General features: G+C 36.1%; 4 protein-coding genes across 7 annotated transcripts in view; 2 read left to right on the top strand and 2 right to left on the bottom strand.

Moving 5' to 3' along the window:
* Positions 1 to 1734: 1734 nt before the first annotated feature.
* Positions 1735 to 3424, top strand: LOC111497724 (F-box protein At4g18380-like). Its single transcript, XM_023148623.1, has one exon. The coding sequence runs from the start codon at positions 1972 to 1974 to the stop codon at positions 3133 to 3135; it is 1164 nt and encodes a 387-aa protein (XP_023004391.1). The 5' UTR covers positions 1735 to 1971; the 3' UTR covers positions 3136 to 3424.
* A 1959-nt stretch (positions 3425 to 5383) lies between these two features.
* LOC111497731 (probable magnesium transporter NIPA6) lies at positions 5384 to 9738 on the top strand. 2 transcript variants are annotated; one of them, XM_023148635.1, is made up of 9 exons: positions 5384 to 5643; positions 5750 to 5806; positions 6053 to 6143; positions 6249 to 6409; positions 6501 to 6628; positions 7088 to 7225; positions 8559 to 8651; positions 8948 to 9068; positions 9152 to 9738. In XM_023148635.1, exons 1-9 carry the CDS (start codon positions 5514 to 5516, stop codon positions 9280 to 9282), a joined length of 1050 nt encoding a protein of 349 aa, XP_023004403.1. In that variant the 5' UTR covers positions 5384 to 5513; the 3' UTR covers positions 9283 to 9738. The 2 variants fall into 2 exon arrangements, with proteins under 2 accessions (XP_023004403.1, XP_023004413.1); XM_023148645.1 differs by having other exon boundaries at positions 5542 to 5633.
* A 622-nt stretch (positions 9739 to 10360) lies between these two features.
* On the bottom strand, positions 10361 to 13454 carry LOC111472399 (annexin D8). The gene is made up of 6 exons (XM_023118084.1): positions 12869 to 13454; positions 12559 to 12704; positions 12239 to 12457; positions 11363 to 11575; positions 11180 to 11269; positions 10361 to 10691 (listed from the first exon to the last, which is right to left on the bottom strand). Exons 1-6 carry the CDS (start codon positions 12939 to 12941, stop codon positions 10470 to 10472), a joined length of 963 nt encoding a protein of 320 aa, XP_022973852.1. The 5' UTR covers positions 12942 to 13454; the 3' UTR covers positions 10361 to 10469.
* A 149-nt stretch (positions 13455 to 13603) lies between these two features.
* The window catches only part of LOC111472338 (integrator complex subunit 3 homolog), a 5463-nt gene continuing 4904 nt past the window's right edge, over positions 13604 to 14162 (bottom strand). For 2 of the 3 annotated variants that reach the window (XM_023118029.1, XM_023118012.1), the window contains exon 4: positions 13604 to 14081. The gene's annotated coding sequence lies outside the window, so the exon portion shown is untranslated. The remainder of the gene's footprint in view (positions 14082 to 14162) is intronic. The other variant, XM_023118021.1, reaches the window with a different exon arrangement.

Below are 14162 nucleotides of genomic sequence, written 5' to 3'. Positions count from 1 at the left end.
AAAAAAAAAAAAAAAAAAAAAAAAAAAAAAAAAAAAAAAAAAAACCAGTTTCACTCTAGACCTATCTTAGATTAGAATTGTCTAACTCAACCTTAATTGGCACATATAGACATTAATCATCCAACTCATATGTCGATGTTGAATTTTCAAAAACTAATTTCCTTTACGAAGCTAAGCAGCAAAACTGAGTGTCATTCGAACCGTGACTTTAATAGCTAACTACTTGATTACACAACGTGCAATTACCACAAAAAAAAAAAAAAAAAAAAACTTATTTTCATTGAAACAATCATATCATGTATGAAATCAGTCTCAACACAATTTTAAATGATGTTTTATCATGCATAATAGTCATAGAATACATACAACATTTCACATGCATATATATGGGACATTACAAAAAAAATTAAAATACCCATGACGTGACTTCTCATCTTCATTGTATTATTTGATAATTCCAACAATCAATCACTCCAATAATGTCTTCCAAATTGAGGCGTATGATATTTGGTGACAATTTAATCCAACCCATGCAACTTCGAGAAGGCCCAATGATAGGCCCATAACCTTTGCTATCTAAACTGGCTCGTAGGGCTGGCTGTAAACCCTATTTAAATTGCACGGGTCATCAACCCAACTAATCTAAAATGCTAATATTATTGGGTCATACCTTTACCATTCAAAATGTCTATCTATAGCAGTTGTGACTCTGATGATTAAGTGATTCAATTCAAGCCTTGCCACGAAGGGCGGTAAACTCTACTTGAATTAGTCATCAATCTAACTAATCCAAAATATCAATATTGTTGGGCTGTTACTTACTATCCAAATTATCTATCTACTGCTGTTTAAATCAAGTCAGGTCACCAATCCAATCCAAAATGCTAATATTATTGACCCATAACCTTTCGTTATCCAAACTGCTCATCTACTATTCACATATTCAATTCTAACTCTTGCAATAAAGGGTTGTGAACTCTATTCAGATTGCTCGAGTCATCAATCCAACTAATCTAAAATTTCAGATCGATCTAGAAAAAGTTTCAACTCAACCCATGTACACCTCTAAATTTTATAAAATATTTCAATTTAGGATAACTATTTAAAATAATATAGTTTGTGTAAGATGGTAATCATAAGATGGACAATCCACGTGGTATTAAAAAAGGTAAAAAAAAAAAAAAAAAGTCAACTTTGGAAGAATAAGACACATGCAATGAATGTCCAATCCGCATACGCCACGCTTTGCCCTTTTCTTCGAAGTTTCCTACGTTTGACTTTGTCAACCCAAACAACAAGACCATGCTTCTTCCTTAATTCCTTAATATTTATTAATTAAATGTACATTACATTATTATTATTATTATTATTTATTTATTTTTGGCTTTTTTTTCCCAATAAATGAAATTGGAATATAATTACTCGATTTATAATTGAATAAATAAGTTTTAGAAAGAGAAATTTATTTCAAAAATTCAATTTTAATGAAAAAACAAAAAAATAAAAATACATCAGATTTAAAATTTAATATTATATTAATAAATAAAATAAAATAATGAAATTAAGCTTTATCGAAAGAGAATAAAACCTTTAGAAAAATATATATCGTTACGAACTCGAGCTTGGATCAACCACTTGAATTATATTCTAACCGACACTTTAATTAAAATATAAAATATAAAATATAAAATAAATACAAAGTCTTATCTATTTAATTTTTTTAATTTAAAAAAGAAAAAAGGGGGAAGGGATATGGTCGCACCTTTTGCAGAGTCAGCAAAATATGAAGTGTATGCGTCTTTTCTCTGTTCTTACAAATCTATGGTCAAACGAACAACTCAAAAACCACGGAGTCTCTTTTTCTCTCTCTACAAACCGTCGAATTAATGCCTGAAATCTTCACTCGTTTTTGCCTCAAATCCATACCAACAACAGCCACGATCAAGATCCGGAATCAAGATCATTGTGTCCATGGATCCGATCAAGAATCAATTTGAAATACGAAATCGAGGTCAAGAACAGCAACAACTAGTTGTAGAAGAAGAAGAAGAAGATGATGATGAGGATGATGATGATTTAGACTATTTTGATCTTCTTCCCGATGCGATTCTTCATCTCATCTTCAACAAATTGATCGATGCTCGTTCTCTTATTCGATGCCTTGCCGTCTCCAAGCGATTCGCTTCTCTCATTTCGCAATCCGACACTGTTTTTCTTGCGATTCCTCGTCCTGTACTTGATTCGAAGCGGAAATCGAGAGTCGGTCGTCGATCGCCGCCGAATTCCTTGATTAGGTTTTTTGTTCGTAAGTTTGTGTTTACGCCTTTTCGTTTTATTCGGCGTGTGATTACTCGTACTTCGCCGCCAAGTTCTGGATTTGGCGATTGGTACTACTGGCCGAGTGTTGCGTTGAAGGAATTTAGAGGAATTAAGTTCGTTCATATGGAACTTCCTTGCTGTGGCGATGAAATTGGCTCTATTCATGGCGGTGGTCCCTTGCTTAAGTGGAAGGCCGAGTTCGGTGCTGAATTGAAGAGTTGCGTCGTTCTTGGAGCGTCGTCTTTGCGGCGGAAATCGATTGTTCATTCTGATTCAGAGGCCAAAGAAACAGAAGAAGAACGCGTAGTAGAAGCAGATTCGGAAACGGAATTGGGAGACGAAGAACTTAAACTACGAATTGTATGGACGATTTCATCCCTAATCGCTGCTTCCATGAGACATTATTTGGTCAAACAGATGGTAGCCGATTTTCCGATGCTACAGAGCGTGGTGATAACCGATTCAACAAAACAAGGAAGACTCTATATGGAGGAGAAGCAACTCAAAGAACTCAGAGACTCGATGAAATCCTCCACTTCGAATCAATCTCCAGTAGAAAGGACTGTAATACCAGATCTGCACATGAAGATGTGGCATGTGCCGGTGCTGGACCTACCAGCGTCCGGCTCCGTGATGACGGCGGCGACTCTCGTCGTGATCAGACCTAGTTCTGCAGGTATGGCTTTAGATGGATTAGATAAAATGGGAGATGAATTCGACGCAGAAGAAACTGAGAAACTTGGAGCATATGGTGAAGCTGCGAGAAAATTGATGAAGTTGAAAAGAAACTACACCTTGGAGGTAAATTCTTTCTGATTATCAAGAACTTCATCAATCACAAATTCTTGTTCCCACTTCTTTGGGCTGTCGAGTAGAGAATTGGTGTAAATTTCGGTAAGCCTTCTATTTAATCTGCTAGGTTTCTGGTTTAGATTCGTTTTGGGCATCTAACCTTTTGTTTTTTCGTTTGGCTCAAAGATTAGGGATTCGATTTGTTGTAAATGTTGCTGACATTTGGTGATGCGTTAGGAAATAGAGAGGGTTTTTGCCTTTTTCACATGTAGCTCCAAATATTTTCTCATCATGAACCTACTAATTATATACATAATTTATTTTTATATATAATATATTATAACCAACCTATCGAGAAATCGAACATAGCCCACATTCGTTAAGAGTATTGCTTGGAGTATAGTTCGGACAATGTTCTAGGATCATCTATTAAAGAAAATATTTGAGTCACATTTTAACTTTCTTTTAAATTTTAATTCATTTTTGTGTTCTTTTTAATGTTTGAGTGAGTAGCTTTTCTATTGTTATTTCGCCTTCGACCATTGCCTAAAACTTTCTCTATATTTATAATTTTGTACCTTAGACAAAATTCACCCTCTTCGAGTTGATTAGCATTTGAGGATTCTAGCAATATTTAGACCAAACAAACATAATAAATTCAAGACACGTAATTATAACCATTTTTCGCACCGTCTCAAACTTTCTAAAAAAAAACTCGCTCCTGACTTCTTTCACCACTCTTTGCTTTGATGTTAAAGATAAGAAGAAAAAGAATAGAGAAAAACTTTAATTGAGAATGAGATGATCGACATTTAATTCAAAGGTTCTATTTACAGAGACCACATAGGCCTAATTTACAAACCATCCAACCTCGAACTCCCAAATAATTATTGAAAACATTTATACTCATTTACTTGAAAAATCTCCAAATTTAGTACAATGAAGACTAAAGGATAGCTTTTAGATGAGGACCGTTATTATGTGATTGCAATTTATCCCGTTGTTATTCTATATAATAAACCACCGAGTCAATCTTTATTTAAATGTTTTGAACAATTAAACCAACATGTAATGACTGCTCTTTTATTCAATCTTTATTTATGGCAGCTCCGAGTTATAATTCAATTAAATGTACTTTTCTCTTTTATATTTAATATTTAAATATTTTTTATAAGAAAATCAACAGAATGAACTTTTAGTATTAATATCACATCTTTAGAGGCTAAGTTCAAGTGATATAAAATTAATTAATTAGATTCTTAATCAATCAATTTTTAGTTACTTCCCTATAAACCTAAAGTTGTACTCTTTTTTTAAGTGTAAAATAAGTTGTGTCCATGAATATAATCATTACAAGTAAACTGATGTATTATAAGCTTTTCTAATTACAACTTAGATCAAAAGTTCATTTTACCCATATAGTATATTTGTACGTTAAGTACCGCTGATAATCTAATAAACAATTTGTTTATGATATAATCATAAACTAAGTCCTTCTCAGCAACATTTAAATGAATCACTCATCTACCTACCTATGTGGGAAGATAACGTTCCTAGTTCCATTTTTTGTCAAGTCTCTAAAATTATAAACATACTCAATCAGCGCAACGAAAATCATTTTTTACCGATAGTAATTGATAGAGTTTTTAATTTTATGAAAATTTTAAGTTGGGTTTATTTGATGGCTTATGATTCTTCATTCTACAAAAAGTTTGTTTTTTTTTTTTTAAATTTTTTATTCCACTTGCCATAATTTGTTAATCAATCTTCTTATACTTTCCATTCATGAAAATGAACAAGAATTTGAAGCCACTAATAGTTGTTCCATCTTCCATACGGCTCGTCGCTGTCAACAGTTCAATGCTCACAAACGATGAATGCACACAAAAAGTTGGCTTGTTTAGGTCACACAAAAATTGATAGATGATGATGTCGGCCAAGAATTCTTCTCATTTCAGAACCCCACCAAAAGTTGTTCATATTCAAGATGAAGGTCAAGATCCTTACGGTAATTAATCGTATGGCTTTGATTATATTATATTATATAATCACTTCCCTTACTTACTTACCCAATACATTTTAATAGAAAATATTCACTAGTTTTTCTTGTCCGTCAATCCCGTGCGGCGTGGCGTGGATCCCATTGGGCAATTTCCATCCTCAACGCGACAAAACGCAATTATCTGTACTGATGATTGATTATGAGCATCGTCAATGTGACTACTGTATTTCGCAGCAAAAACCAAAAGGAAAACGGATTATATTGGAGAAAGAAGAAGAAGAAGAAGAAGAAGATGATGATGATGGTATTATTCTGGGTCGTAGATACGGTTCTAATGGGTGATTAATTGGATGATGAAACGAAGAACAAGAACAAGAACAACAAGGATCGAATTCTCGTGATGGGTTTTGGTGAAGACAATCTGAATGGCGTTATTTTGGCTTTGCTCTCAAGTGGGTTCATAGGGGCAAGCTTTATTATCAAGAAAAAGGGGCTTAGAAGAGCAGCAGCAGCATCTGGGGTCAGAGCTGGTGAAGATTTTCATTATGAATGCACTTGATTTAGGCTTTTTCTTTGTTGATTCTTCTGGGGCTTGTTTTGATTCAGATGGCCTTGTTTTTGTTCTTCGTTTTGCAGGTGTTGGTGGCTATACTTACCTCTTGGAGCCTCTATGGTGGATAGGCATGATTATAAGTAAGATATTCTTTCTCCTTCTCAAGGGGCTTCGATTGTTTTGCTTTGAAGTTGTTCATATAATGATGGATTTTTACATGTTTTCTTATCTTGATTCTTGACTATGTAGAAATTGTGCTCCGTGTTCATGGATGAACTTAAATTTGGTTGATTCCTGCTTCAAAGTTCTAGTAATCTGCTGGACATGATTCATTTGCCCCTTTTGAATTCCATATTTGATCAATGTTCATATTGTTTGTAATCCAGTGATTGTTGGTGAGGCTGCCAACTTCATTGCTTACGCATTTGCCCCGGCAGTTCTCGTGACGCCTCTCGGTGCGTTAAGCATAATCGTCAGGTATTTCGTGTCTGCTGTGCTTTCTCTTTCTCAATTATGTTTAAAAGTTATCTCCATGTTAGCTATCAGAGTTTTCTCTGATATCCTCTGAATGGGATTTTCTAGTGCCGTGTTGGCCCATTTTATCTTGAAGGAGAGGTTGCACAAGCTTGGAATTTTGGGGTGTGTGATGTGTATAGCAGGCTCAGTCATTATAGTTGTTCATGCTCCAAGTGAGCGTCCTATTACTTCTGTCCAGGAAATATGGAATATGGCAACACAGCCAGGTTAAACGTCTAGCTCGTGACTCGTTTCGTTTTGTTCGTTACCTTGTCGTATGTGAGCTTCATTGCTGATTAATACTATTTTGTTTTTCAGCCTTCTTGCTATATATGGGCTCTGTGATTGTATTGGTTTTTATTCTTGCCATCTATTTTTCCCCGCGATGTGGCCATACCAACGTGTTGGTGTTTACTGGAATTTGTTCGCTCATGGGTTCCCTCTCGGTAAGTCTCGTCTCACCAGAGCGTCGAGTTTAGTTGAATTATGATGCATTTCATTGTTCCAAACTACCGTGTTTAAACGTTTGATAGCGTGGCATGAATTGCAACTGATCTTGCAAACAACTTATTGCATCTTATGTGCAAAACGCATTGCACAATGGTCGTTTTTTTAGTACAAGTGCGGGGGTTAGACTTTGAACTTCTAACTTTAAGGAAGGAGTAGATGCCTTAACCATGGAGCTATGCGTATGTTGGCGTCGAAAATCAATGGTCTAATTTAAATTGTCTTATTACAACTAGCTACTTAGTTCATGAAACAATGATATTTAATGAAAAAACGATTTGTTTTACAAGCTTTCCTACACATGATTTTTCAAAACTATGTTGAAAGAATAAAAGGTTTGTATTCTCATTTGTTAATTGATTTTGTGTGTGATTGACTTCCATCCTGAATATTTGCAGGTGATGAGTGTTAAAGCCCTTGGGACATCATTGAAATTGACCTTTGAGGGGAAGAACCAATTAATCTACCCTGAGACGTGGTTTTTCATGTTGGTGGTTGTAACTTGCGTCATTATTCAAATGAATTATCTCAACAAGGTTGCCAATTCTACTACTCTTTTATTGTTCTTAGACTGGCATGTGGTTGCTTAACTTTGAAAGTCATGTTTGAGTTTTCTATCTCACAAAATGAAGAAGGTGTGGAACAACCCGAGCCTATCGCTAGTAGATATTGTTATCTTTGGGCTTTCCCTTTTGGACTTCCCCTTAAGGTTTTTAAAACCCTTCTTCTAGGGAGAGGTTTCCACACCCTTATAAAGAATGATGTGGGATCTCATAATCCACCTCCCCTTCAGGGCCCAATGTCTTCGCTGACACTAGTTCTCTTCTCCAATTGATGTGGGACTCCCCAATCCAACCCCCTTCGGGGTCCAGCATCCTTGCTGGCACTCCGCCTTGTGTCTACCCCCTTCGGGGCTTAGTCTCCTCGTTGGCACATTGCCTAGTGTCTGGCTCTGACACCATTTGTAACATCCCAAGCTCACTGCTAGCATATATTGTCCTCTTTGGACTTTCTCTTCTGGGCTTCCCCTCAAGGTTTTAAAACATGTCTGTTAGGGAGAGGTTTCCACACCCTTATAAATAATGTTTCGTTTCCCTCTCCAACCGATGTGGGATCTCACATTATAGGAGATAGGTCTCCCACCAAGGAAATAGGAGTATCACGTGGGAAAATTGTAGATTGTAGATATGAATTCCATCTCTACCAACTTTATAACCAGCAAAAATAGAGCGTATGCATAAGAAAGCAACCAAAAGAAATCAGTTAGCAATGAATAATAGACAAGGGAACCCTTTGATGAATGCCTCTGGAAGTCATAATCTACTTATGAACTCTTGTTAATAACAACAGCAAAGCTAGTGGAGGAGACCTATGGCCACTTCCAATCCCTTCAGTTCACGCTCAAATGTCAATATTTTCCAACCCCAGATGTTGTAGGCTTAGAGGGTAGTTTTATGGGATCAGAAGCGAGTAGAAACTGACAAAAAAAGCTCATTCTTTGCACATAAAATTCTATATATTCTCATCTGAAGCTCATCAAGAATGGACAGTTTGCAATTATGGTTGATATCAATATATTAGTTTTTTTTCTTACGTGCTGGGAATATGGCTGGTTGGAAGTGGTGCTAGAGAGACCGTATCCTTGATGAGAATTCAAGTATATGAAATCTTGTGTTCTTATTTGTTTTACACATTGTTCACCTGTGTGAACTCTGTCCTCCTTGCTTTTGTTCTCCTTGCATTACTCTACTCTAGCCGTTGATATAATGCTCCTCCAACTTTTTGTTGCTTCATTGAGTTAATTACTCTAAGTTGGTTTACAATCGATCGACGAAACATCAATAAACGCCTCTTATTTGTGTTTTTCAGGCACTCGACACATTCAACACTGCAATCGTCTCACCGATATACTACGTTATGTTTACAACACTGACAATCCTTGCAAGTGTCATAATGTTCAAGGTATGAAAAATCTAGTTGTGTGTGTAAGATGGTGTAAGAATAGCTGAAGCATGCATCGAGATTGTCACTACAATTATAAAAATTTTATGTGATATCAAACGAAACGAAACGAAACTATTTCTAAAGTTCTTAGATTCTTCTGAACTTGGATTCATGTTGTTATCTGAGCTGATTGATGAGGAAGTCTGCTAGGAGTTGGGACAATATCTTCGCTTCATTTCATTTTCTCTTATCTCGAGTCATTCAGACATAAGCTTAATATATTAGTACTTAGAAAAATACATCTTTTACTTCAGGATTGGGATGGCCAAAGTGGAGGAACAATCATATCTGAAATATGTGGCTTTGTTGTTGTGCTGTCTGGTACCATCTTACTGCAACTAACCAAAGATTTTGAAAGAAGCTCATCCTTTAGAGGTGTGTGAAGAACAAATGTTGCATCATAAAATGATATTTAAATCTGTTGATGCAAAATCTTGGTGTTACAAATACATATGCAGGCAATCATTCCCCGGGTTCTCCTTCGTTATCGACACGACTTTGCAGCGGAAATGGCGAACTAGTGAAGTATAGTGATCATGACGACGTGCCTTCGGACGAAATATGCTTGAGAATACAAGAATCATACTAGTTCTTCTTCCATCTGATACGCATGTCTCCTTAAAGCAACATTATGGAGTGCCAGTAAATGATCAAAAACCAGTCAGCTGGCTGTCGTGGCCCGAACGGGCGTTGAAGTTTTGTTGCTTAGTTTGAAACGTCATAGAGATATCCATAGGAAGCTTGTTCCACATGACAGGGGTCCTTACAGAAGACACATTTGTGTTTCAGACACAGGAAGCTAGAGTTTCCAAAAGGTGAAGGACCAACATAGAAATTGTTCCTTGTGTAGCTTCGTATTTTGTGCTTTGCTGTCTTCTCTGCTTCGTATGGGATATACATTTGGCACAGAAATTCAATTCTTCTGTACATAGGAAATTCTTTTAAGTGCATAAATTAAGGGATCCAAACTTCCATTGGGAAGAGTATTGTTCAAAAGAACTCTGATGGGTTCAATCAATGTTTATCCTGTCAAACCTTGGCATGCGTTGGCTCTTCATCTTCGCTATCAACTTAGTTTAGGCGTTATATCATAACATCATTTCAATTTAACCGTTATGATTGAATGAGCTTCGCTCTTGCAATTAGGTCCTCATTTTTGTTTTCATACAAGAACAAAGATGCCTTCGAGTCCATAAGACCCTTCTTGTCTTCGGTAGGAAGTTTAGCTTAGAGATATTAGAAATCTTTATAGAGCGAATTAGCCTTTGATGAGAAAAAGGGAAGGGAGATGTTATGATATTAAAATTTCAGCTTTTAGAAATTACAATGAATATTATATTTGCATATGAAATAATATTATATTTATTAGGATGTTTTTCATTTTTTTAATAAAAATTATAAAATTATCAATTAAAATATTTTTGGAATGTGTATATATAAGGATGGATCGGGAAATCTTCGTCCCTATTCCAGCAAGAATAAAGGGATAATTTCATAGGGAAAGAGATTGAAATAGAACGCAAGGATGAGAACACCCCATTCCTACACCATAAAGATGTATACATGTATTGTTGACTAAGATGTTAGAAGTTTAAATTCTTCGACCCTAAATAGTGTTGAGCTAAAAAAATAAAAAGACTTGGAAGTCGGTACTACTTAATTTTTATTAATAATTTCCATTATAACCATATAATTCATCCAAAGTGTCCTATGTTTGATCAAACTTATTCTAAAAGTAGAGAAAAAAAAAAAAAATGAATGAAACTATTTTAGAGCTTAATCCTTAAGGTCCATAGGTTCATCACTGCCCAAAAGTGCTAGAATAAATGCTTTGTAGTCTCCTCCTATGTCTCTGTTCACAGCTTCCTCAAGAGATATATTGTTTCTCTTCAAATACAGTTCCATAATTTCCTTCAAATCTTTCTCAGCTCTTGTCACAATCACTCTGCTAAGAGCATCTCGGTCGATCCCAACTGCGTTCATCGCATTCCGCAGAACCTAAAAATGGTAGGTCGAGTTTTATTTTCATCAAATCAAGGTATCAATGTAAGAAAGATGAGCTTACATTATCGACATCATTACGATCAACTTCTATAACAACCCAAATCCATCATTAGCAAATATTGTTCGCTTAACAACTCAAATCTATCACTAGCAGATATTGTTCACTTTCCACCATCGTAACGAATGCTTCATTCCCTTCTCCAACCAATGTGGGATCTTATAATCCACCCCCTTTGGGGTCCAGCATCCTCGCTAACGCACTGTTCGGTGCCTAGCTCTATTACCATTTATAACAACTCAAGCCCACCGCTAGCCGATATTGTCCTCTTTGGCTTCCCCTCAAGGTTTTAAAACGTGTTCATTAGGGAGAGGTTTCCACACCCTTACAGGAAATGTTTCGTTCCCCTCTCCAAGCAGTGGGCTTGGGCCGTTACAGCTTCAAATGAACTAAAGCTGGTTACTTGATTGATGATAATATGTACCTTTGCATAGTACTTTTTTGGATCTCTAATGCATCTGATAACAGTTCTTAATGCAGCAAGATACTCATCAGCTGAGTCTCCCATCAAACCCTGACGTTTAATATCAAAACCCAGATGGATTATAGTGAGAATCATATCATGAAACATAGAATTTCACCCATTTTAGTGTAATATTGTTCTTACCTTGGTAATGGATGTGGCATGGATATCTCTATAGCGATTGAGAGTTGCAATGAGCTGTGGCTTACTTCTTGTGCTAAAGACTCTGATAATCTCTTCATGGTTGAAAGCTTTGCCTTTTACTGCATCATGAAGAATGTTTGCTTCTAAAATGGCAGTGCTTTCATCAATCTCATCGCCTTCATATCTGTAGGCACTCACTATTGCCACAAGAAGCTGCAATCAAAAATTTTTTTGTCTTAAAGGTTGATCGTCAAGGATTCTTCTAGCTACCCTTTTGTTCGTTTAAAATTTAGCTCATTGTGAGATCCCACATCGGTTGGGGAGGAGAATGAAACACCTTTTATAAGGGTGTAGAAACCTTTCCCTAGCAGATGTATTTTAAAACCCTTGAGGGGAAGCCTGAAAGGGAAAGTCCAAAGAGAACATCTTCTAGCAGTGGGCTTGGACTATTACAAATGGTATCAGAGTTAGACATTGGTCGATGTGCCATCAAGGAGGCTGTTCCCTGAAGGGGGTAGACACGAGGCGGTGTGCTAGTAAGGATGCTGGGCCCATAAGGGGGGTGGATTTGGTGAGGGTCCCACATTGATTGGAGAAAGGAATGAGTGCTAGTGAGGATGCTAAGCCCTGAAGGGAAGGTGGATTCTGATATCTCACATCAGTTGGAGAGGAGAACGAAACAGTCTTTATAAGGGTGTGAAAACCTTTCCCGGATCGGTTGGAGAGGAGAACAAAACACCCTTTATAAGGGTGTGGAAACAATATCGGCTAGCAGTAGCCTGGGCCGTTACAACCCGACTTAGTAATCTCATAAGCTACTTTTGGTAGGAAACTATTACACAACTTAGAACTCGACTTGCTTAATTAAAGACATACTTTCCTGATATCCCCAGTTGTGGAAGAGGCAACATCTTCCTCAAGGGAATGTTTGAATCGAAACCGATAAGCTCCTTTTACCGCCAAGAGATCTTCTGCAGATTGAACACATGCTATTTCGACGATAACACGATAATCAGGCGTCGATGCTTTCAATGCATTGTTTGCCAAAACAGCATCTCGATCAGCAGGATCAAGCGTCCATTGAGATATAGCGCTCTACCGTACCATAACATATTCAAACTCATCCATCAAAATTCATTACAAAATCTTTAGCACAACAAAAGCATATATATATATATATATATAGACAAACATACCTCAAAATCTCCAGAAAGCTCAGAGTTGAGTTGATGAATGAGATCCTCATTATAGATTTCTTCATAAGCCAACCTTATAAGCTTCCTTTGAGTTGCATTTCTGTGGCCTAAAATGGAGATTATGGCCTTCTCATCTGTTCCCCAACCTGCAATGAACATGATATATACAAATCTCTAACCCATCAATGAACACTTTTGGCAAGCCTTTCAAACAAATTCGAGTGCTTTTAGAGGAACTTTTGACCAATTTTCTTTCAAGAAGTGTTGCTTTTTTCAAAACCCATATGAAATATGAAGAGATTAGAGATACCTAAACAAGAGTTCTTGATATTCTCAGCATCTTCAACAGGAGAGAAGTACTTGGGAGCAATAAGAGTGGCCATTTGATCGAGTTTTTTCTTCTTTATTTTGTTTTGAAGAACTTTGTTGATGAAAGTTATACCAACTTCAGCCACTTTTGTAATGGCCAGAAGAGCTTAACGGTTGCTGTTTTTATGTTTTTAACAGTCCATTTAATTGCCAACGTATTGTTCTCTCTCTAAATGGAATTTAATTTCTTCTCTTTCATATTGGATCACTTAATGACAGATGGTTAAAGCTTTTGAAGAAAGTTCATTAAATCTGAAGCTATGATCATACGATTTGTTTAGATCTACTAAATTTAGATTATTCATTCAAACTCATGTATTCATAGGGAGTTCTTTTCTTCCTAATGTGGACGGTAATTTTTTTCCGTCCTATTTGAACCCTTCAATCTTATGAAAAATGTGTAATGTTCTAACCAATTGAGTTATACTCGAGTTGACATATACATTAGCTAATATGTGCATATCTCAACCGGGCATAAAACATGCACTCCCAATCAAAAGGTCAGAGATTTTAATCCTCCACGTCACGTATAATTGCTTCTCTATATTACCTTGTATGAATATCAACTAAAGAACAGGTTTTACCCCTCTAAAATGTAGCCAGACGGTACAATTTAATACTAAAAGAATTTTTATCATCTATAAACACTTCAGAAAGGCATGACAATACATACTGATTCACTTTAAATGAATACAATTTGTATGAATATCATTTATTGCCATTTTCTTCACATTTCATGTAGTATTAATATCCACAACAAACTAATAGACTTCTATGTATTTCATATCCAGAGTGAATTCAGAAAGAAAGTACCAAACTAATCTGATTGTGAAACTTCTCTCCTTGAATGGAAGGGAAGAAAGAGAGGGAAGGCCTGCTCTTCACTGGCTTTGATCTTTGACTACCTTGAACTGGCAATAAAAAAAGTAATGTCCTCGTTTGTTTACCAAAAATGTTCAGGAGGAACGGATGTGTGTGCCTTTATATCATCGAATCAAGAACTGTAACTATCAAACTGCCATATGTTGTCCACATTCCTCTCCGTATTGAGAAACACCCTTCTATTTCTTCCTAACCATGAGAGAAGGTTCCAAAGAGCTGCTCGAACTGCATTCAATCAAATATTCCAATCCTCTTTCTTGAATTAAAAAATGCTAGAACACCAAAAAAAAAAAAAAAAAAAAAAAAAAAAAAAAAAAAAAAAAAAAAAAAAAAAAAAAAAAAAAAAAAAAATC

The sequence above is a fragment of the Cucurbita maxima genome, unplaced genomic scaffold, assembly GCF_002738345.1.
Source record: "Cucurbita maxima cultivar Rimu unplaced genomic scaffold, Cmax_1.0 Cma_Scf00002, whole genome shotgun sequence".
Lineage (NCBI taxonomy): Eukaryota > Viridiplantae > Streptophyta > Magnoliopsida > Cucurbitales > Cucurbitaceae > Cucurbita > Cucurbita maxima.
The sequence above is the reverse complement of the archived record's forward strand: the minus strand, read 5'-3'. Positions and strand labels throughout refer to the sequence as shown.

What these genes read in the sequence shown, in the direction of transcription:
- LOC111472399 (XM_023118084.1), bottom strand. Translation starts at nt 12,941, where the DNA reads ATGGCCACTCTTATTGCTCCCAAGTACTTCTCTCCTGTTGAAGATGCT. An exon ending in AGCTTTCTGGAGATTTTGAG is followed by an intron (nt 12,458 to 12,558) that starts GTATGTTTGTCT and finishes ATGGTACGGTAG; the next exon opens with AGCGCTATATCTCAATGGAC. An exon ending in ATGCCACATCCATTACCAAG is followed by an intron (nt 11,270 to 11,362) that starts GTAAGAACAATA and finishes ATTAAACGTCAG; the next exon opens with GGTTTGATGGGAGACTCAGC.
- LOC111497724 (XM_023148623.1), top strand. Translation starts at nt 1,972, where the DNA reads ATGGATCCGATCAAGAATCAATTTGAAATACGAAATCGAGGTCAAGAA.
- LOC111497731 (XM_023148635.1), top strand. Translation starts at nt 5,514, where the DNA reads ATGGGTTTTGGTGAAGACAATCTGAATGGCGTTATTTTGGCTTTGCTC. An exon ending in AGCATCTGGGGTCAGAGCTG is followed by an intron (nt 5,644 to 5,749) that starts GTGAAGATTTTC and finishes TTCGTTTTGCAG; the next exon opens with GTGTTGGTGGCTATACTTAC. An exon ending in CGCTCATGGGTTCCCTCTCG is followed by an intron (nt 6,629 to 7,087) that starts GTAAGTCTCGTC and finishes GAATATTTGCAG; the next exon opens with GTGATGAGTGTTAAAGCCCT.